Raw genomic sequence first — 23,257 nt, forward strand, 5'->3', positions numbered from 1 at the left:
AAAACACAAGCACATCATGCATTGCTCTTACTGCACTGTGCCAGGAGTGGAGGGGTAACTTGGCACTCTCAGCTGGTTCTCGCTTTGCTTTCCTCAGATGGATTAATCCCAAGCCCCCCTCCTCCTGTCAGTGTTGACATCAGCACAGCCACCCAGTCCCCCGGAGTTGCCTATCATCTTACCCAGCTTCTTGGGGTCCATGGTCAAAGGCCGGCCTGTGGGGACCTTTGCGTGCTCAGAGCTGAATGGAGTGTGCAGCTGGAGAGGCACTCCCTGAAAGGCACACCAAAGAGCTTTTGTTACGGGGGCCCAAGCGCAACAAGTCGCACCTCCTGAACCAAGCAATTACTGCCGCAGTTCAATATTTATTTCACCGCCGGGCATGGTACAAAAAGCAACAACAGACAGACAGGGCAAGGTGAAGGAGAAGGTCAATAAAGGGCTGGTAAGGATGGGGCCAAGAATGGGGCACAGGCAGTGCTGAAGAGGAGAGGCTATCTAGGGATCCTAGTTGCAATGCTCAGACTGGCATTTCTTGTTCCCAACTGAATGGAACCGTCCAAGTGGTGACCGATGCCAGGCAAATGTCCCTTCCATCCACTACCCAAACGTGCCATGGTCCTGCCATCGAAACGGTGGATTGCAAATGGGAAGAGAGTGCAGTGTGTTACTGCTGTAACCAGATCATTCTATGTTCTTGCTGCTTATGGCCTGTGCTCTTCCAGCAGCCCAAAGGTCTCCCGCTACATTAAACGTCTCTACACATTCTCTCTTCCTGTTCCCTTCTGCCTGGAACCCCCTTCTGGAACATGCACGTGGTACCACATTTCCCCCTTTCCTCGAACACACCCTCACACCTTTTCTGCATAGACTGTGGTGCATTCCCTTAATCCTCATTTTTAAATGTAACCAGGTTAAATATGTTGGAACAGCAATTGCTCATCCACATTCATCGTTCCTTTCCCTGGTCCCTTCCTTCTTGTTTTCCCCATTGCCTATTTTAGGCTGTGACCTGGTTTGCAGGATCGCTGCAGCTTATTGTGGCTTATTTACGTCCCAAAGATCCACAGTGCCTGTGGGTATCAGGGCACCCATATTCAAGTCCTGATTGCGGCTTGTTGTATCATCCAAGCCTGGGTGGCTGGGGTTGAGGGTTAAACAATCCTCAAATAACCCATGGTCAAATAACCCTCAAACAACCCCTGCTGCCTGGGTTTAGATGACACAGCAAACCATGGCAACCCCCTGCTGGGGGATGCATATTCAAAATGGCCACCTACACATGCTGCAATCCGCAGCGGGCTGTTGGAGATCGAAAGGACTGAGCTGGCAAGAAAAGACCCACTCACCAAAAGCTATGTTTTCAACCCACCCTCCATGCTCCAATGTCTTCATCTTTACCTGGGAAATAGAACTGAGGGGCCTTTCAAGAACGGAGGGCTGTTTAGTGGAGATGAGAGGGGGAGGGTTGGAGATGGCTGACAATCTTTGGAGGCCCGACCGAGAACTTTCATGCACATTTAAGGAGATTGGGTGACCTGCGTACAGAAAAAAGAAAAGCAAAAATAAAGTGAGATATATTTATAATCAGGAGTTATTTTTTTTAAAGAAAGATCTACTTCTCTTCTTGTCTCAAGCTTCCTAACTAGACTGGCTACTGCAGGCCTGCACAAGTTGTGTCCCACTTAGCTGAAGCCAGTTCACCACCCAAGTATGGTGGTCCAGCCACGGGCTCCATAAATCTGGTTCTGTTGACTGTCTAAGCCAGGAGGTTGCTGTGCTCTTGGCCAGCTACAAAACATGGCTAACAGCCTGTGCTTGGTTTGGTCATACTCAAGTTGCGCAGTCTTGATCTACTAAAGCACCCAGGTTAGCATTTTATCTGTCTCTTCCATCCTTCCTGCTGTTCTCCGCTTCTACCCTGGTTTCAAATCTCTGCTTAATTTTACCAATATTGCCACTCCATGGGTTTACCAAGAGTGGCCAAAGAGATGCCTTAGGGAAGCTTATAAGCAATGCATGGTGGAAACCACATTCCAAGCGATGCTTATGGCTGGGACTGCTCCAGCGGTACGTTTTGAAATGCAAGCACCCATCATGATAGTCTGCAGAGCCAAGCCCCCAAGGAGAGTCCAAAATTACAAGCATCTGTGTTGATCCATATAAAGAAACTAGTTTCATCTGCTAGGAACAGATCTTTTGTAAAGCTAATGAGTCTTAATTTCCCATTCAAGAAGAAACCACCCCAAAATATTTTACATTACGACAAGGAACAATATATTATTGCTGGGAAAATTCATTTCCCCACAGCTACTGTGAGGATTTCAGCTAAGCTTGGAGGGAACAGGGAACTCTAAGGGGGGTAGCAGATGACATCAACGACCTTGCTAATAACGAAATGCCAGCACTGCATCCCTGCGAGCCCCAGCTCCACTGCATCAAGTCGCTCGTGCCTGCAAAGCCAGACCACTTAAGAGAGCTTTGGCTATGGGGCGGTATAGAAACATAATAAATAATGATAATAATAATGCCAGCCCATATATATGCAAACCTGAATCAGCCAGGCTCACCTGGGGGGTTATACTGAAACACGTGGGGTTCAGCGTGCGGAGAGGTTTGGATCACGTCCCTTGATGATCCTTGGTAGGGAAGTACTGGAGGCCAGCAGGTTGTGATGCCTGGCTCTCCACCCAGCTTCTGTCCCTCTGGAAGGGAGGTGAAGTGCATTGGTTTCACTGCAAGGGGAAGCAAAGAGCAAGCCAGCAGGCAGTCAGAAAGGCCCATCCAGGAGGTGGCATTTTACACATTTCTGGTCTCTTTATTGAAGCCTAGTGGTAGACAAAACACTGGGTTTGGACAGAGGATACCCAGGTTTAAATCCCAGTTCAGCTGTGATGCTCACTGGGTGACCTTGTGCAAAATACTGGGTTATAGAATCATAGAATCATAGAATAGTAGGGTTGGAAGGGGCCTACAAGGCCATCGAGTCCAACCCCCTGCTCAATGCAGGAATCCAAGTCAGAGCATCCCTGACAAATGGCTGTCCAGCCTTGTCTTGAAGGCCTCCAGTGTGGGAGAGCCCACCACCTCCCCAGGTAATTGGTTCCATTGTCGTATTGCTCTTACAGTCAGGAAGTTTTTCCTGATGTGCAGCCGGAATCTGGCTTCCCGTAACTTGAGCCCATTATTCCGTGTCCTGCACTCTGGGATGATCGAGAAGAGATCCTGGCCTTCTTCTCTGTGACAACCTTTCAAGTACTTGAAGAGTGCTATCATATCTCCCCTCAGTCTTCTCTTCTCAAGGCTAAACAGAGAGCTTCGGCTATTGGGCGGTATAGAAATGAAATAAATAAATAAATAAATAAATAAATAAAATAAACATGCCCAGTTCTTTCAGTCTCTCTTCATAGGGCTTTGTTTCCAGTCCCCTGATCATCTTTGTGGCCCTCCTCTGAACCCTCTCCAGTTTGTCTGCATCCTTCTTAAAGTGTGGTGCCCAGAACTGGACACAGTACTCCAGATGAGGCCTAACCAGTGCTGAGTAGAGGGGAACTAGTACTTCCTGGGATTTGAAAGTGATGCTTCTATGAATGCAGCCCAAAATAGCATTTGCCTTTTTTGCAGCCACATCACATTGTTGGCTCATATTCACTGGATGGCTGCAAGATCAAGTGATGGCTTCCATGTGTGAGCAGGCCATCATAGATCTAGTGGCACAGGCAGAGCTTTTCACATGATCTCGCATCACCTGAAATGAATTGCTTTACAATGGGATAGACGGATCTATAAATGTGGGCTATTCTCTCTCAGTCTAACTGGTCTGGCAAAGTCTTTGCAGGATAAATGCAAGGTGCTTTGCACGCTGAAAAAATTACGTCTCCAGGGGCCCTCCTCTTCAGAGGTTAGGTGGGTGACAGCCAGAGAAAGGTTATTTTTTATAATCGCTCTCCACCTCTGACGCATCCTCAAGAAAAGTTTTGCTTGGCACCAGTTTTTATCGCTTAGGCACCAGGCAAAAACTATTTTTCTTTTCCCAGGTTTTCTGTTAGTGACAGCATGCCCTCCTGCCTTTATTGCTGATTCTTCTGTTTTTGGTTTGTTACATTTTTGTTAATTTTATGTTGATTATTTTAATGGTTTTAAATTGTCATTTTATGCCTTAGGCATGATATGTAGAGAGGCGGGGTAAAAAGGTTTTAAATAAATAAATCTAGGTTTCTTGGGATAGCCTTGCAAGTATCCCAAGTATCCTGAACGGCTGTAGGCCAGTGGCGGAGCCCCTGCTCTGCATGCAGAAAGTCCCAGGTTCGATCCCCGGCATCTCCAGGTAGGGCTAGGAAATATTCCTGCCTGAAAGCCTGGGGAGCTGCTGCCAGTCAGTGTCGACAATACTGGGCTGGATGGACCAAGGGTCTGGCTCAGGGTAAGGCAGCTTTCTACATTCCTAAGTAGGTCCACTAAAGTTATTAGACTGCTATAATTTTTATTAGCCTGTTTGCCCAAACGTAATTATATCAGTCAATTGTGGCGTAAAAGAAAAAACAATCACACACCACCAACTTCCATAAAACTTCCCTGAATGGTTACCTGGAGGAAATTCTTAAATCGTCACAGCCAACCAGATGAGTAGTTACTAACAAGCCTGTCTTGTGACCATGTGTACATTATAAGCAGAGACTGAACTAGAAGCATTCTTAAAACTGTGTCTTAGGCCACGTTCACATGAACAGTCGTTCCAAACGCTTTTAACTCCCAATACTTTTCTCACCCCAAGAGGAAATAAAGTGATGAAAGAGCAGGAAGTACAGACCCCTATTTGTACTGAAACATGTGAACCGTTTTGTTTGTGTGAAAGTTGCCGCTCTAAGGCCTGTTCCAAATCTTAGCACTGCATCTCTGCCCACCAGAGGCAAGGATATTTTCCTCACTAGACCGCAAGACAGAGGAGATAGCAATACATCCTTGTATGGCTTTGCTGAGCAGGATTCTCTTTGTGGGGGATGCACGCCTTTATATAATGTATCAGGATATAACCTTCTGAAGAATATGCCTCTTTAAACAATGCCTAAAACAGCTTATATTTGCCGCTCTGCTTTTATATCTGCTGTGCTTATTTTTGTTTTATTCTGGATTTGTTATCTGTTTTTACTGTTAGCTGCCCTGATAATAGCCATACTTAAGGATGGGATATAAATCTTTAAATAAAAATATGATGCTGTCTTACACTGAGTTATGCCACTGGATTACTTATTACCTAGTTCAGCATAGCAGAGACTCCAGGGTTTCAGACATGGGTCCTACCTGGAGATGCTGGGGACTGAACTCAGGACCTTCTGCATGCAAAGCATGGGCTCTATCACTGAGCTATGGCTCTCCCCAGTTGAACAAATGAATAAGTATCTGTTTGCCTCTGTTCGTGGGAATGTAGCTTTACTGGGGGTGTCTCTACATTAAAACAGAAAATCCCACAGCCCTACCACAGCATTTTGCTTTCGTTTCTGTGGCGCAATTAGGACTGGCTCCTTTAAATGATGAACGTGATGTAGAATTGAAAATGCCTTTCTCAGCAGCCTTACTGGGGCTTTCTATGTTTTTTCAATTAAACAGTGCCATCTAGTGGTGGAATTATCACAATACGCTCGCTCTACACACTGCGGAAATGGTGTGTTTTTTAAATATTCCACCTTATCTTCGATCTTTTTTAAGGTGGGATAACAGGGAAAAACCACTGAAGACATCCTGGAAGCTGACAATGTCATGTAAAGGACCTGCAAACTTCCGTAAGAGGCCAGTCATGAGTGCACGATAAATGCCTTGTGTAGAAACGGCCCGAGTGTCCCTAAGTCAAGGCACAAAGTGATAAATATACACTAATATAAAAGGCGGAAAGCTTGGCTAGTCCTCTCCTTCAGGCCAAAGGGAGAGATTGCTGCACTTTATGTTCTGTGCAGGCCCCTTTGGGAAGAAAAAAGCCTTACCAAAGGGAAAAAAGGAGACATCTCTTTGGTCCTTTGTGCTGCCTACCAGGTTAACACTTGAGCTACGACAGTGTACTGACTGGAATGGGGCAAGCTGGCAGTCCTCCCGTGGTCTGGTTGCGACTAAGGATGTCGGAGAAATCCACAATGGAACCAAATGAGTTTGGATTTTCATGAATCTGATCCACGGATTCTGCAATGGACTGGCTTTTCCCATGTCAGGCAGATTCTGTGGACTTGCGGACCAGTTTTCTAACTTTCCTGAATTTTGTGCAAATTTTCTTGTAGAAAAATACGTAAAAGAAAAAAACCAGCCAGAAATGTGTGTTTCCCCCATAGGCCAAAGCGTGAAAATGCGCATTTGGGGGGAACGTGTGCATTTTTGCAAATGTAAATTTTTGCAACTGTGAATTTGCGCAAATTCAGAAACAAAAAAAATCTATGGGTGGACAACAGACCAAAAGGTGCCGGATAATCCACAAAACACAAGGTGGATTTTATACAATCTGTACATCCCTAGTCACAACACCCCAAAACTCCGCCACAGAAGGGTCCATGAGCTTCTGCCTCTCCTACAGCTGCTCACTGGGAAGCCTGCTGCATGGTTTTGGGAACCAGGAGACTAAATTGCACCCATATCTTCCTTCCAGCTTTTATGATTTAAGATGTGAAATATGGCTTTTATCCACACTTTCAAAGGACGGCATGAAAGCAGATGGGAGACACGTCAGTGAATGGTGTAGCTTAGAGGCAGACAGCAACGTGGGGGCCTCTGGCTGTAATGGCTTGAGCATATTTTTCTTGGTAATTCCCCATGCGCCACCCAGTTAAAAGGGCAGCAGACCTGAACTCTTGCCTCGTTGCACTCTCCCTGTCTCTCCCACAGAGACAGCCAAGACTATGCACGGTTTGGATGCAGGAACCACAGCCCTTCAACTTGCCTTTGCAATGGAGAACTGCCCCATCACGGGGAGGCTCTGCTACTGCAGGGATGGGGTGTGGGGAGAGGGAAGGTGGGACTTTGCTAAGGTGGAGAAGGGATACATCTCTACAAAAGCTCCGTTCTAACTTTGGAGTCTGATGCATGAGGCCTTGGTACAAATCCAATACATGATTAAAGAGGAGGTGGGCCTTTATTTCATACTTGATGTCAAGAAAAAGAGAAACAGCACAGCCTGAGGTTCTCCTCTGTCTCCTTTAATCCAAGCTAAAGTCTTGGAAGAACTTCTTCGCATTTATATAAGATTTTACGCTCTTCGAAGAGCTTCACATACATTATGTGTATGTAAGAGTCAGATAAGGATTGGGGAGACCCAGATTCAAATCCACACTCTGCCATGTGTGCACAGTCCAGGCTACAATCCCAGGGAATGCTATATGGTTGACTTCCCTATTCAGTGGACATATGAAGCTGCCTTATTACACTAAGTCAGACCTTTGGTCCACCTAGCGAACACTGTCTACACTTCTTGGAAGTGCCTCTCCAGGCTCTTAGGCAGAGAAATCTCTTCCCCAGCCTCGCTACCCTTTTTAATGGAGATACCAGGAATCGAACCTGGGACCTCCTGCATGAGAAGCATGTACTTGACCACTGAGCGGCGGGTAGCTCAAGGAGAACTCGAGAGCTCTGTGGCTGCTTCTGTCAAAGTATCGGAAGTTGGAAGGCACGTACGGGAGCCAGGATAACATGTGGTTTTGTTTCCATCACTGTTTGGAAAAACAGGGGATGCCTAATGGGAGATAGCAGAAGCTCAGAGCAGGCCTGGATCCTGGCATGAGCACACCACCTGCTATATCTAAGGTACATTATTTGCAATGGATCTTTTGTCTCATGCAAAAGCAGACTGAAAAAGATGTGCATTGTATCTAGAAAGCTATTCCACCCCCACCAAGGATGAAAACACTTTGAAGTCTAAAACGCAGCTGCTTTATTCTGCCCCCCCCAACGTACATTAAAGGGGGACCATAACTCAGGCCCTTTTTGATAATATAGCACTTATCCCCAGAAAGAGGGCTACTATTACCGTTTATCAAGTCCCTGAAATTGGAGCAAGGGAGACATCGTTTATACTACCCGTCATCCAAATGAATGCTCTTGGCTTTCAACCGGCCCTCAAAAGGCCAAGCTAAAAGGGGCGACTAAATCAATAGGAAACATATTGCTAGCGTTAAGCTGCCAAGCAACAGAAGAAAAGAAAGCAAACAGCCTCAACTTCACGTATCCCTCCTCTTCTCCTACTGCCCCACCCCCATGCCTTTGGCTGCTCCACAGGGGGGAAAAGGGAACCATCTGCGTGAGGCAAGCAAGCCAAATGGGCAAAGCTCCCAGCCCCCAAACCGGCAAAAGACCTTCATGCCCGAAGGAAGAGTTGGTAGGGGTGTGTGCGCGCGTGTATAGGGGAGAATGCTTTGACTGGAATAGTTCCAGGCCAATAAAGAACCAGCCAAAAGACCTGAGGGACGAGGAATACCACAAGCACGATGCAATGCTTGCTTGCAAGGCCAGCCTATGAAGCAGCTTGAGATGTTCGGCGTTGGACGTTCAGCACCAGCAGAGCTGGTTCTGTTTTTGGGCACCCCATTTGCCTTGAGAAGGGCAGCATGGGATGGCGGGAAGGCATCCCCTCCCTCCCTAGGGAACTGGAACACTGAACTCGCATTGCCCGCAATACTGGCCTCTTTGCCAAGACAGCACATGGATCACTGTGTGGGGAGGGGTCATTTCCTTACCTTATAAGTAGGACAGTTTTGACCTGGGAAAGGTAATTTCTATGCATGTGCCCCCCCCCCCCCCCGTCCAAATGATATTCCAAATTCCATAACAAGGAAATGCAAAACTGCAAAAGGGTGGAGTGGGAATTATACACATTAGGAAGGGTTGCATTCACTGGCTCAGTACGTGTGATTTGTTCTGGTTCCAAGTCTCGTTTCCTCCCCCATTTAATTTGCTCCTTCTATTCCTCCAGTAGTTGGTGAATGATCCCAAACAGCATGCAGGTTGAGACCAAACACAATGAGCAGCCAAGGGCGAGGGACAAGGTGATGCACGGGACAAAGAACCCCTGCCTGGCGACTCCTAGGGCGTGTTTTGCACCTGGCAAGACGATGCAGTTCGCATGGCATTCTGGGTGGCGTCACCCGGGAAACTGCAGGGAAGCTGATTTGGGCTAAACGTTAGGAGAAACGTCTTAATGGTATGAGCTGCTGGACAGTGGAACAGACTGCATCAGAATGGTGGATGACTCTCCATTATTGGAGGTATTTAAACAGAGGCTGGAAGAATGTACATCAGAGATGCTAGCTGCATCCTGTATTGTAGATCAGGCATGGGCAGAAGATACGTCTGGATGTACTGGTGGATCTCTGGGTGATTTGCAGTAGATCAGTGAGGATTTATGACTCCCAACTGTTTAAAAGAGCAGCAATTAAATGACTCCCCCACCTACCCTAAATTTATACTGCTAAAATGAAGAAAAGTTGGGGAAAGCAGGAGGCAGCCTAGAGGACTGCCAAGTCTTTCTGAACATTATGATTCTATCCCCATTAGTACTCCTTTCCCTGAGCTTTCCTGTTGTGAAAGTAAGTCCTTTATTATGATGGGACTCGCCACCGTGCAATTTCCCATGACGTTAGGTTTGGGCGAACATCACAAGGAACACTGGCCACCTCCCTCCAGAGCAGGTTCAGCCGCAAGCCAACGTCCAGGGGAAGAGCACCCGCTTTGCAGGCAGAACCACCCAGGTCAAACCACCACTTAGATCAAGGTGTTGAACCTCAGGCCCGCAGGCCAAATCTGGGCTGTGTCCCCTTCCCCTGGCCCCACCCCTGATCATTTGGTGATTTCCTGGCTTTTGTGCATTTTTCTCCATACTAAAAGATTGAAAAACCTTGCTTAAGGCTTAGTCACTGGCAGTAACAGCTTTAAGCTAAAATATGCTGGTATGTTATGTTTGGTATTTTGGCCCTGTCCCTTTTGTTCCACCCTGCACTAGAATGCAGCGCTCCAAGACCCTCTCTGAAGCTGAATTTGGCTCTTGGGCTGAAAGAGGCTCAACACCCCTGACTTAGATGGATACGAGGCAGCAGAGTAAACCCTTGGGAGGGCTTCTGCCCTGAAAGGTGGCCAAGAAATTTTAAAAATAAAAATAAATAAAAGCAAGCAATACAGGGCTAGTAACTAGCTGCTGGATGGACCAGCTGGTCTGACTCAGCTGAAAGCAGCTTCATGACTAGATTAGAGCTCTCCCCGACAGCAGATTTTCTCATGAATAAATACTTTAGCTTGCCACTTCACATGAACATAGGAAGAGCCCTGCTGGATCGGACCAAGGTTCCATCTAGTCCAGCATTCTGTTCACATGGTGGCCAACCAGCTGCTGACCAGGAACCCACAGGCAGGGCATGAGCGCAACAGCACCCCAGCAACTGGTGCACCCAGGTTCACTGCCTCTGGTACTGGAGGTAGCACAGAGCCATCAAGACTAGTAGCCATTGATAGCCTTTTCCTCCAACCCCCCTTTAAAGCCATCCAAGTTGGTGGTAATCATCACATCCTGTGGTAGCAAGTTCCATAGTTTAACTCTGCGCTGTGTGAAAAAGCATTTCCTTTTATCTGTCCTGAATCTCCCACCAATCAGCTCCATAGGATGACCCCGGGTTCTAGTGGCTAGATGGAGTGCTCTCTCAGAAGTAATTCCTGTGCAGCTCTCTGCTTGAGCAAACTGCACACCTTTGCAGATCAGCAGGAAAATACTGAGGTATGGGGGGGTGGGGAGGTAGCTTGCCCCTCCTTCCCTGGAAAAAGGAGCTGGGTGGTGTGAACACAGTTCCTGAAATCATCCTCTGTCTTCTGAGATTTAACCACATTTTCAAATGTTTATCTCAAAGGCTAGGCATGCGCACAAGCCTGTGTGGGCTGCATACAGTAAAAAGCAGAGATCCGGTAAATGGGGGAAGGACGTCTTAATCCCCATCTTCGCCCTCTCTTACAAGAGCAAGGAGTTTGAAAATATGGGCCACCCCTGCAGTGAATGGATTTAAAAACCTGCATTATGAGGTTTCCAATTGTCGCGGCTCCTCAAGTGTTTGACTATCAATACCAAGGAGGCGCAGGGAGGGAGTAGAAAGCTGCAAATTGCCCATTAGGTGCCCCAGCCATTTCCACTGTGAATGCAAAGGAGACTCTCTTACAGGAAGCCCTTCCAGTGAGGGCATTAGCATTGATTGTCCAAGAAATAATGGCTCCAGCTGAGCACTAAAAGCCTTCTGCGCAAGAAGCCCGGCCAGGCAGAGGACAGCAGCTCACCCCTTGGCTCTGGCCCTCCTCCAGGCCTCCTTGCCCCTTTCCAAATGCAACTGCGGGGACATTAATAAAAGTGATCACCCGCCTCTCGGCATTTGATCAGGGATAAGTGAGACACGATGTTCCCTCTAGTTAGCCATGCCTGCCCGACACTGCCGAGAGACAGCACAAGGGGCGGCGGGAGGCTTTTTAGAAAGTCCTTAGGGTTGGGGTGGGAGATGAATTTCCATCCCTCATGTTTTCTGCTCCTGGACCCCAGAACGCACTCACCTTCTTTATCGACAGCAGCAGGGCTCCTGCTCTGGGCCCTGGGGCTGGTGCTTAGAGGGGACTCCTTTTCAGCCTGTTGCTGCAGTTGTTTGCTCTGGGCCGAGTCTTCCCGTGCAGACTCGTGGGCCATGGTGATCTGCTGCTGGTAAAGGGCCAAAGCGTGATGAGGCACCTGAGGCTTTGTACTTCCGCTCTGCAGCGCTCCCTCCAGCAAACCTTCTGAAATCTGCAGGGAGATGAGGCGGAGAAAAACAGGATGAGTCGTGCCATTTGCAGCTGGTATCCACTGAAGTTAGACCTTCGTTCCTTCATGGAGAACTTTTTAAAAAATCCCTTAACCCCACTACGCCCCTCTCACTTTTCCCCCAGTCCAGGGAACAGCAAGAGAAGTTGGATGAGAAAGCACACTGACTGCCCTAACAAAAGCACAGGTTACATCCCCACAGAACAACAGGTGCCCTTCTGTCTTGGGACAAGCGTGTGGTGGCTGTGGGAAGCCACAAAGCCCACACCAATTACCCATCCCTGACACAATCTGTCCCAGAGGCTAATGCCGTGTAGGGACCCACTCGCAAAGCCACAGGTTTCAAACGCAGTGGGAGCAAAGGGGAGGCTGCTTTGCGTTAGGCGCCGGAGCTCCGTTTGAGGCGCTACTCACAATGGGCGGGATGGCAGCAGCTCTTTGCTTCAGCTGTTTCAAGTCCAGCGGCTTCTGAGGCGAGGAGCTGAGCCGGGCGTCACTGGTTGTGTTGAGGAGGCTGGGCCGGGGAGAGAGCAGCCTGCATGGAGACACAAAGTCCCACGGTTGAGAACAGCAATTCCAAATCCCAATCTTGTACAGAGACCCTGGGCAAAATGGTCCCCTTCTGCTCAGGGACCAGTACTTCCCAGCACCACCTCCACTGGCAAAGATCAAGAACAAATCGAGAGATCGAGATTGTGCTAAAATAAACCAGCGCTCCAGAATCTGATTTTTGTTGTAGTTAAGGAGAGGGAACTTAAAACTGTGTGTTCGCAGGGACCCAATCAGGACGTCACAAAGCAGGATTGGGAAACATGTGGCCTTCCAGATGTTGTAAGACTTCAACTCCCATCATCCCACACCATTGGCTATGCTGACTAGGACTACAGTCCGATGACATCTGGAGGGCAGCACTTTCCCCACCCCTGTCATAAAGACATGACTTGTATTCATACCAGGGTATGGTATGGTAGGGTACCCTGGTATCCACAAGGATGAAGGGCAGTTTTAAAATATTTGTAATGAATAAAACAAAGAGAAGTCTGAAAATACGGGGCAGTGACTTGGATTGGACTCCTAGCGCTCAAGATAGTAGCTTTAGTCTTCTGTAGCTCCCTGTGCCTCTTCTATAGCTCGCCTCAGCCGGTAAATTCATGATACTGCAGTTTGCTTTGTGCATCTCAGATAAAGCAGCACAGAATTTTAAACCTTGCAAATGAAATACATTTCAGAATGAATGAATGACATCTTTATCCTGCCCTTCCTCCAAGATATTCAAAGTGGCGTACATGGTTCTCTGATCTGCCCATTTTATCCTCACAACAACCCTGTAAGGTAGGGTAGGCTGAGAGACAGTGATTGTCCCAAGCTCACCCCCATCTTGGCTGAGTGGGGCTTTGGACTCAGGTCTCCTTGGTCCTAGTCCGACACCCGAACCACTACACCACGCTGGCTCATAAGACAACTTTTGTACAGGAAATAAAAACAGACACTGGATCAGCCCCCCCCAACCTGGCACCCCCCAGATGTGTTGGACTGCAATTCCCATAACTGCAGTCCAACACATCTGGGGGATGCCAGGTTGGGGAAGGCTGCACTGGTTCAATTGGCCATTTTCTCTTTTTTTCTCCGTCTTCTCTCCACCAAGAAAGAAGCACAGGATGGGAAGGGACTGAGAGACTACCTTGACCAGACCAGCCACAATGGAAACCTACATACCATTACACCCTTGCTCCACCCACACCCTGAACCCAAGATCTCAGTAGGCCACAAGCAGATAGTAGGTACTGAAGTTGCTACAGAAAAAACAAGTCTCGGTGACTCAAGCAAACAAGCCAAGCTACACAGACTGACTGGGTTCGCACGACACAAGGGTGGTTAATAAGCCATGGTGGTTTCTTAACCACCCCTGCGCGGTCACATGCTGCCCAATTTATCTAATTATCCTTGCCAGCCACAGCTTGTTGTGATGTCTGAACCCAGCAAGGGTGGGATGGTTAACAAACCACCCATAACCTATGGCCTATTCTAGGGTTGTTGGGTGGTTTGTTAACCACCCTAGCCACCCACCCTTGTGGGTTTGGATGTCACAACAAGCTGCACCTGGTGGAGGTAATTAGCTAAATCGGGCGGCACATGACCAGCCGTGTGTGTGTGTGTGTGTGTGTGTGGGGGGGGGTTAACAAGCTACCGTAGCTTATTAACCACCCTTGTCTTGTGCAAACCAGCCTAGGAAGACAAAACCACCCCAAGATCCCTAGCAAGTCTGAACTGAAGGTGGGGAAATAAACGCTTGCTAAATATGGTGATCCGTCAGAACCTGAACACAATGAAAGGCAAATATCTATTTAACAGTAAGTCTGGAATAGCCAAGCTTGCCTTTAATGCTGAATGCCTGAAGGAGAATTGGGGCCGAAGGGAGCCAACTGGTAACCAGCAAGTTTTGGTTCTGTTCTCACTTAGTGTCATGCTATGTAAGACAGAGAGAGAGAGAGATAAGAATCAAGTTTAAGATGGGGAGAGAGAGAGAAGGGAGGAAACAGGGAGTATGGGAAGAACATCTGCATCTGGATTTACAGCAGAAGAGTGCAGAGTTCAAGGACACAGAGAGAGTCTGAAAGTCAAGAAGGTGCTTTATGATCTGTGCGCGCGCGCGCGTGCATGTGTGAGGTCAGGTCAGTTCCTTTATATGATCAGCAGCCAAATAAGCTCAGTGACTTACTCAACTATGCTTCAACTGCCTGCCAGAGCCAAAAATGAATGGTTCACAGATGTGCAGCTGTATGCCCTCTGCACAATCTACCTTGCAACAAAATATTACAGCATATTAGCAAAATGCCTGTCGTGATGATGAGTGGGGCATGTGCAGAGAAGGAGCATTAATATTGTGTGTGGGGACTGGGGTACATCCTGCCATAGCTACTCAGCCAGTGACAGCCTCAGGGGCAGAAGTGGTGGGTAGATTTTGCCTTTATTGCAGCATTGTTAAAATACAGTGTTTTAGGTTTTCTTCACAGGAGTGAACAGCAACCATTCACTTAAATGGAAGAAAAACGGATGCACCATTGGTGAGGAAGATGAAGCCAAGGCATTAAGAATGAAACCTACTCTAAAACTGCCTAGCCTCACCCCTTGGTTCTCAGCTGTGATCATTCTAGAGCAGTCTTCCCCAACCTGGCAACCTCCAGATGTGTTGGACTACAAGTCCGATAATCTCACAGCCAGCTACATGCTAGAGTGTGACGGAATGCTGGGAACTGGCAAAACCTTCCCCCAATTACTAGCCAATCAGTCCTGAATGAATGACCTAAATACGAATGGGAGAGAAATTATTCATGAGAGGTAATAAATGTCAAGATGGACAGAAGCAGCAGATACAAGAGGATTACACTTCCTCCATCCAAGGGGCTGCTTCAGATGCTCTAATTGTCCTACATGAAAACAGCCCCTGAACAGGAAAATGTGTGAGAATCACATGGAACGACTACGATAATGTGTGGGGCTTCTTGGTGATTTTACAGAGCGACTATGTTCCTGACAAATCACAAGACTCACTCACCCACTTCCATCACACTTGGAGAACTGAAGCTTTGCAGTACGTATGGCCTGCTAGAGTAGGGGTTGCACCCTTGCACCCCTTCTTACATAGCTTACATTGCTACCACAAGACACAGTGATGGCCACCAATCTGGATGGCTTTAGAAGGGGGTTAGACAAATTCCTGGAGGATAAGGCTATCAGTGGCTACTAGTCCTTATGGTTATGTGCTACCTACAGTATCAGAGGCAGTAGGCCTATGTACACCAGTTGCTGGGGACCATGGGTGGGAGGGTGCTGTTGCACTCGTGTCCTGCTTGTGGGTTTCCTGTGGGAAGCTGGTTGGCCACTGTGTGAACACAACACTGGACACGATGGACCCTTGGTCTGATCCAGCAGGGCTCATCTTATGTTCTTACAGTAGGAGCGCAGAAAACTGGGCATTTGAACAGGGCAATTCTTGGGCAACCAGTGTGGTGTGCTGGCACCAGATGGGAGAAATCAGGAGAGTCCACCTCCACCTTGGCCCCCGTCAAAGGCTAACTTGTGGTCTGGCAAAATACCGTGGCCAACATCCCAATACAGACTGAGTGATCAGCGCAGACCTACAGGCATCCCACGCACCATCTAGGTAGGGAGGTTAAGAGATGTGGATGCTGGGGTTGCAGGGCTCCATCCCCTAAAGTTGTAGAGGCACCTCCAATTCTTATCAAGCCTACACTAGCATCGGCAGTCCATACTTCTGTGAAACAAATGGGTGGGAGATCAGCTTGGGCCAAGGAGAGACTGTGTGTGGCATCTAGGGGCTTTTCTACATGAGGCTTTTACTGTGCGCTCCCGATTGGCCACTCATGGGTTTTTGTGGGTCCAGGGGCCCTCCTGTGCTTTCTGGCCATTATACCGGCTTTCTTCTCAATGGGGAAAATGTGAGAAGAGATTTTATCACACTTTGAAGCATGGTTAATTTCCAGTGAACTTCCGGAATCCCGCTGTATCACAACTATACCACAGCACCATCTAGTGGCTGTATAGTGAAACATATAGAACTTGCCCAGAAAGAACCGCCCCCCCATGAAACCACGTGAAAAGGAGCCAATCTTGATCCTGCAAGGAATCCGGAAGCAGAAGCCCCGGTAAGGGTGCAGGATTTTAGCCTTGTGTAGAAATGCCCGAAATCTCAGATGCACTGAGAGAGAGTATCTGTTCTCACAAAAGAGGCCCGCAAAAATGTGCTTCCAGCTGCCGTGGCTGCCACTCTGGGTGAGCCCATTTCCCAGCTGCTTCAGAGCACAAACCAAGCAAAATAAGCCTTCCTTTGTCAAAATCAAAAGAGGACGGAAGGCTTGTTCTTGCAACAGAGTCAGCTCCCTTGGAAGCAACCCCCAGATGGCATCAGAGCCAGCCGGCATCTCAAGAGGACCTATGGGCGAGGACCATGTGGATTTCTGTTCATTTCTGGCCCATACTGGGGGATATCTCCAAGACTGTTTTAAAGATGCGCTAGACGAGGGAAAGGGGTCACCAGGCAGATACGGATTCTATTCCCTTCACGTGGCTGGGCCATGCTTGTTTGTCTGCCTGAGCCTGAACACAGAGTGACCTTGAAATTTATAGGCAGTGAAATAACTAGCTAAAATAAACCAGGAGGAGGATGTGAGCCTGGCTTAAAACCCACTGGTAGTTAAAGAGAGGTAATCCGAGAGCACATAATAAGAGGTAATCCGAGAGGCACAGCAAAGGGGCCCTAGAGCCAGCAAGCTCTGGATTCTGACCTGGAGCTCCAATCCCTGATGTGAAGAGCAGAGGGGCAGTTCCGGTGGTGTTGCCCCCACTACAGAGCTATCTGGAAGTGTGCCCTGTACTTCCATCAGGCTATGGAAAGCCTAAAGTCCTTTTGATTGCCTCAGCAAGACCTGTAACCCTCTTAGCTGGCAGCCTTTGTTCAGTTCCAGGTCACAGCCAGGTCTTTGCCCATGTGAAGTCACCCCTCTGATTATTGCTATTTAACCTGCTTCACCCCTGGATTTGTTTACACAATGGAGTAACTACAAGCTTGCGGCAAAACTGAGAAATCTCTTAAATATTTAGTCAAACTTTCCCCAAGCATAGTTGGCTGGGGGTTATGGGAGGTGTAGTCCAACACATCTGGAGGGCCTCAGGTTCTGGTCTAGACAATCAGGAACTATTTCTTTCACTCCATTTTCACCTTGGAAAACTGACCAGGGGCTGAGCAACTTCTTTATCACTGAGGACCACAGCAGAATGATTTAACTTTTGAGCTGCTACCACTAGGGCAGCACCAAGACATGCTTGGAAAACGGATGCTCAGTTTTCTCTCAGAACACAGACAGGTTGCTTACCTGTAACTGTGGTTCTTCTTCATGGTCATCTGTGCAGCCCATAGGTGTGATGCACGGAGACCACGAAGAAGAACCAGGCTTTGGGAATTTAAGGGAGAGGGTGAACAGCAATGACGGAAAGTCACAGTCAAATTGGGTAACTGGCTGAAGGGCTAACAGGTTCAACTGTCAAAGTTGACCCAGGAGGTTTTAAAGTACCAAGAAATAAGGGTTCTGCTTGGCTCTCTCACTCATTTCTTTACTGCATAGCATCCTTGCTTCTCCCTTAGCAATGAACTGACAACATTTAACTTATGTCTGCATGGGCTGGCCTTCTGCGTTCATTTATATTTAGCATGACCTACAGCTGAACTTTCATTCCTAGCACTGCCAACAGCCTTTATAAAATATATATGTAAAGATAATTATCTTTGGGGACTATTTTTTTTAACTGGGAAGAGCTAAGAGCTGTTATTACTTTAGCTTTGGGTTGGCAATAGCCAGCAAGACCTGCAAGACGATGGAGGACAGCCAGGAAAGGACTCCCAGAGCACCACTTCTATGAACTGCGCTTCATCCCACTGCACTCCTTGGGGCTTGCCCACAATGTAAAATCTGCATGCTGTTGATTTGTGCTGCTTTTGCTATCTGGCTGCATGCTCTTCTCCTATAAATCTTAGTGAGCCCGTGGGCCCCTCCTGCCACTGAACCGAGCACCAGGGTAGGTCTATGCAGAGCTATTGTCCGTGATAGCTGAACAGGACCTCCCATGTTCAGAGGCAGGATAGGGCTCAATACCAGCTTCTGGAGGCAAAACAACAGAGAGGCTCATGTTGCCGTCATGCCCTGGGGGTGGGCTACCCAAATGTGTTTATAGCTGGCCTTCATCCAGCCACACACGTCCAGTAAACAGGATGCTGGACCCTTGGTCTGAACCAGCAGGGCTTTTTTTTTAAAAGTTCAGATATTTAGAGGGAAGAAAGGAAGGGAGACCTGCTGGACTGCAGTGTTTCACCCTATGGGATGACAGATGGAGGGCCTCAGATGCAAGCAAAGAATCCTGCGGGCAAAGTGGGTTGAACCATAGATCTCCAGAGAGCCAAAGTGCCCCAGACATGATGCAGTCAGTGATGTGGTGGTGCATGCACCCGTCTAAACAGGAGATGGTAGCCAGCACAAAGGTGGTGGTGGAAATGTGGAGTAAAGTAGAGGGGACTTTCTACAGACAGTGGTTAAATGCTCTTCATAATCAATGAACTACACTGGCCCTCATACAAAAACTAGAGGTAGCTTGACTTGAGATGGGCTCTCCTGCATAAGCCCTTCTCTGCACCCTAAACTGAACACTGTGGAAGCTCCAGTCATTGCCGAGAGGTGGGCTGCCTCCTCGAATTCCAAGATAGCTTCAGTGTATTTATTTCATTCATTTTTAAAGTTGCTATCTCTGTAGCATTCCTCTAAAACGCTGGGTCTGGAAACTCACTGTCTCATTTACATTAAAGACAATACATTCCATAGGTTCAGGAGCTGGAACTTTAAGCAGATCCCTAAAAGCATGAGCGCTGTTAATCCTCCTGCACGTTTAAATATGGCTGCTTCTTTGCTGTTTGTTTTAGGTTCCTGGCCTGCCTCCACCATAAGGATCAATTTGTGCTCCCAGTGAACCAGAGGTTCTTGTTTTTCCTGCAGTGGCCTGCTGTTGCTTGATGAACGGCTGTGTGCGAGTATAGATCCAAGAGGCATTTAATGAAATTGACTGAGGCTGTGCACTAAACCACAAATCACCCGTCACCCAGAGAAAGCAGGACGGTTGTCCCCATCAAGAACAGGCCACCAGTACAGGACATGACCATATTGCAGCACATGACCTCCTTTAACCCCTGACAATGGGCATCGATCCTGAACAGCATAAGCACCAGGACCATAAAGTTGCCCTTTCAATTAATGTCACTGGCAACACGAGGCTCAAAGAGCCAAGGCTCCATAAATCATTAAGCAAGTGCAAAAGCCGCCGAGGACAGCAGTGTCATATGTCAGCGTTTTTTAAGCCACCGGTCTGAGGAATGGTGCCCATCCAGAAGCCGCTTCCTGCTGTTAAGGGAAGTCTGCGCACCATTCTGCTGGCGGACAGGAAGCCATATTCTCTGGCAGCCAACATAGTGCGAGCTCCTAGCAGCAAGATCAAGAGCTTGTCTCGCACTGCTGGGTGGGTGGGACTCTGCAAAGGCTCTAGTCCTCATCATTCTGGAAGAAAACCCATTTCAAATTCCCAGGCACCAACATTAAATGCTTAGGGGCCCAGGTAACTAGGCACCTGCTTTTTTGTTTAGACTATATCTTTAACTCCTCCAGATTTTCCACTCCGTTTGCTCGTCACTTACTTGCTTTTGTCACCAGTCTCCTGTTCATCCATCTCATCGGCACTGCAGGTGGCGCTGGAGTCGCTGTCAGTATTAGGGCCTCCAGTTTTCCCAGCTTTGTGGCTCTCCCTCTTCTCAGCCTTGGGCGCGCCCTCAGCCTCAGTGACCGCACTACTGCTGCCGTTCTTCTCGGTTTTCTTGTCATTAGCCATGTCCTTTTCCTGACAGTCCTCCACCTCCTCCATTTTGATGTCACCCCTGGGAGGCTCAGGGCTTGGGAGCTTTTCCTCCATCCCCTCAGTTTTCACCACATCAACTGTTTGTTCTTCTTGCGGCTTCTCTTCACTGCAAGCCGGTTCGGTGGCTGCCGCCTCAGGTGACTGGGTGGCAGGGGCTACGGGATCTGCTTCTGGGGAACCCGTGGCTTCCTCCATCTTGACAGCTGGTTTGTCTCCAGCATTATCTCTGGTCTCAGGGACTGGTTTGTGCCCATTTTCTGTGTTTTCTTTGGCTTCAGGTCTTGGAGAAGGAAGGCTCTCCGTGTCCGAGCTGTTATTTACTGCAACTGGAATGAAATAAAAAGACGTATTTTCCACTTGTATGGCTTGGTACCATTCGCCATGCACAAACAATGACATATAAAACAACAAGGCCCCTCCCAGAAGAGCCTTAGAAAAGGTTTTACTGTAGAGTAAGCTACTATACTGGTGTGCATTATTTAATGACAGTGGCCTCTGAATAGTTATCTCCAGACAAGAGTATTACTGTTTCCTCCTGAGAATGTTGCATTTCTAATATTTTTAGGTCATTCTACAGTCCGAATGCAGGATGGTGGACAGCTAAAAAATTAGGTGGATGATTTCCCTAAATTCCTTCATAGTGGATACCACACATATAGTGTATGCAGAGTGAATAGCACCTAGGGTTTTTTAACATATGTTATTACTGTAATAACAGTTTTTAAGATGGAACTTTGATTTTCACTATAAATACATTGTTTAAAATATATTGTCATGGTACCTTCTTCTGAAGCATTCATACACTACACACACTGGAGGGAGTGTATGGGTACTTGGGCTGTCCCTGGTCAACGAGCCATGGTTTGTTGAACCATGGTTTGTTGAACCAGGATTGTTATGTCTCAGTCGAGCTACCAATTGTGACTGTGTATGAATCAACCCTGAGTGCTCATTGGAAGGACAGATACTGAAGCTGAAGCTCAAATATTTTGGCCACCTCATGCGAAGAGAAAACTCACTGGAAAAGACCCTGAAGCTGGGAAAGATTGAAGGCAAAAGGAGAAGGGGACGGCAGAGGAAGAGATGGCTAGATAGCATCACCGATGCAATGAATATGAACTTGAGCACACTCCGGGAGAGAGCGCAGGACAGGAAGGCCTGGCGTGCTGTGGTCCATGGGGTCATGAAGAGTCGGACACGACTTAACGACTGAACAACAACAATGAATGCTAAGATACCCTTGCCCATCTCTCTAGGTTTACTCCAATATCTGTGCTAAGAAGATTCTTCAGTATTCATATTTTCTGATCTCCCCTTGAGCAGTTTAGAATTGGAGGAGGAGGAGGTCACTGTAAAAGCCAAAGACATAGAAAATTAGGTGTACAAGTTCAAAGCTAAGCAGGTGGAGACCATCTGTGTTTTTTCTAAGTATTATTCTCTGAAATTTGTTTTAAAAAGTCTCTTCCATATCCATCTCTCTTTTTTCTTTAATTCAGTCTGTTTTGAGGAATCTGTTTAGAGATCAAAGTCTCCCCATTTAAAAAAAGAAAAAGAAGAGAAAAATAATTCAACCTCCCTGCTTGCACCTCAGTAAGGCAGCACTTGTGAGGGCTGCCAAACAAAAACACACGCACACCCTCCCATCAGCCCATCTGTGAAGAAATCCAGGGAGCCTTCCAATTTTTTTTTTTAAACCCTGTAATCAAAGTGAAGTGAAAAACAGGTCAAGGTCAGTAAGAAATTAATAAAAGAACCCAAAAAATACTTTCCAAATCCTATCAGAGGGTTTCAGGATCAGGTTAATAATTAAAACATCAGAACTCTCCAGAAATCGCATGTTCTTCTAAAATGGAAACATATCTAATTACCGATAAAAAGAGAGGAGGTTGCAGAAACTTTGTGGAGGAGGGGCATATTGTACACTGCTGCTGTTTCTTATTCAGAATTATTTTTACCTCAGAGTGTACAATAGTCAGTGTCTGAACTAGTGTCTGAACAATTAAGACCAAACAGAAAGTTGCTGTTAGAAAAATAAATGTGTGTGTCGCCTCACACTTTAAAGGACATGTATTTCTAACTCTCTTTAGAGTAAGCAATGTCACAGCGGACTCAATCTTTAGGCCAAGGAAAGCAGCCACTTCAGGCCGTAGACTTTGGGGACTAAGAAAGGATGGCAAACAGTCAATCGTTTTAATTTATTATAGTATTTTTTATCACTGGATGTGTCATCATTTGTACTTTCCACCTCAGGTGCCAACATATCTTGACCGATATCTTTAAAATTGTCTGAAGGTGGTGGAAGCACAGTAGCAACATGGGCATCACATAGACCCTGCAATTTTCAATATAGTTCTGCAGACACTCCAAATCCCTTTTGGGGTGTTGTATGGTGGTTTTGGAGTGTTGTATGGTGAAAACTGCTGAATGTTATGGCTAGCAATATTACACAAACACCTTGCCACATTGTGAATCCACCACACGGCTGCAGTTCATGCAGTCCCTATGCTGCAGTTTTTAATCAAATCAGTCAGGCCTCAGTTCCTTGAGGGGAAAGGAGAAGATACAAATATTAAAAAAACATGAACAACCATAGCCTAAACAAAGGACAGAGAAGAGCTAGAAACTCAACAGTCACTATTGCTAGACTTTCCTGTAGCACATTTTCAAACTGAAATTACTACTCTCCCTAAATATGTTTGAAGCACAGTCTTTCTATCCACTCCACACACATAGAAAGGTGTGTGAGAGACCTTCTATTCAGATATGAAGGGAAACGTAAAGTGGTTAAGCAGTGGAGACAGGGAAGTTTCCTATCCTATAAATAAAGGGTGACTCCAAAGAGAGGTCTCCTGGCAGTCAAGGGTGAAGCAAGAGAAGAGAGGCAGGGGGAAAAACGTCTCCACAACTTTAGGCCATGTTGCCACTCTTGGCCAAAACAAAACAAAAATACCCCTGTGAAACCTTGGTAGTTTTTTCTTTAAATGTTTTGCA

General features: G+C 47.2%; 1 protein-coding gene across 25 annotated transcripts in view; it reads right to left on the reverse strand.

The window, feature by feature from the left end:
* Positions 1–23,257, reverse strand: part of NCOR2 (nuclear receptor corepressor 2) — a 414,582-nt gene that overhangs the window by 40,118 nt on the left and 351,207 nt on the right. For all 25 annotated transcript variants that reach the window (XM_084819282.1, XM_084819284.1, XM_084819296.1 and 22 more), the window contains 6 exons: positions 20,049–20,592; positions 12,209–12,329; positions 11,551–11,776; positions 2,571–2,735; positions 1,402–1,538; positions 183–273 (listed from right to left, as the gene is read on the reverse strand). In XM_084819282.1, the coding sequence (XP_084675408.1) occupies positions 183–273; positions 1,402–1,538; positions 2,571–2,735; positions 11,551–11,776; positions 12,209–12,329; positions 20,049–20,592 (1,284 nt within the window). The remainder of the gene's footprint in view (positions 1–182; positions 274–1,401; positions 1,539–2,570; positions 2,736–11,550; positions 11,777–12,208; positions 12,330–20,048; positions 20,593–23,257) is intronic.

The sequence above is a fragment of the Heloderma suspectum genome, chromosome 13 (assembly GCF_057233095.1).
Source record: "Heloderma suspectum isolate Gila_16-S chromosome 13, 16-S_ref, whole genome shotgun sequence".
Taxonomy (NCBI): Eukaryota; Metazoa; Chordata; class Lepidosauria; order Squamata; family Helodermatidae; genus Heloderma; species Heloderma suspectum.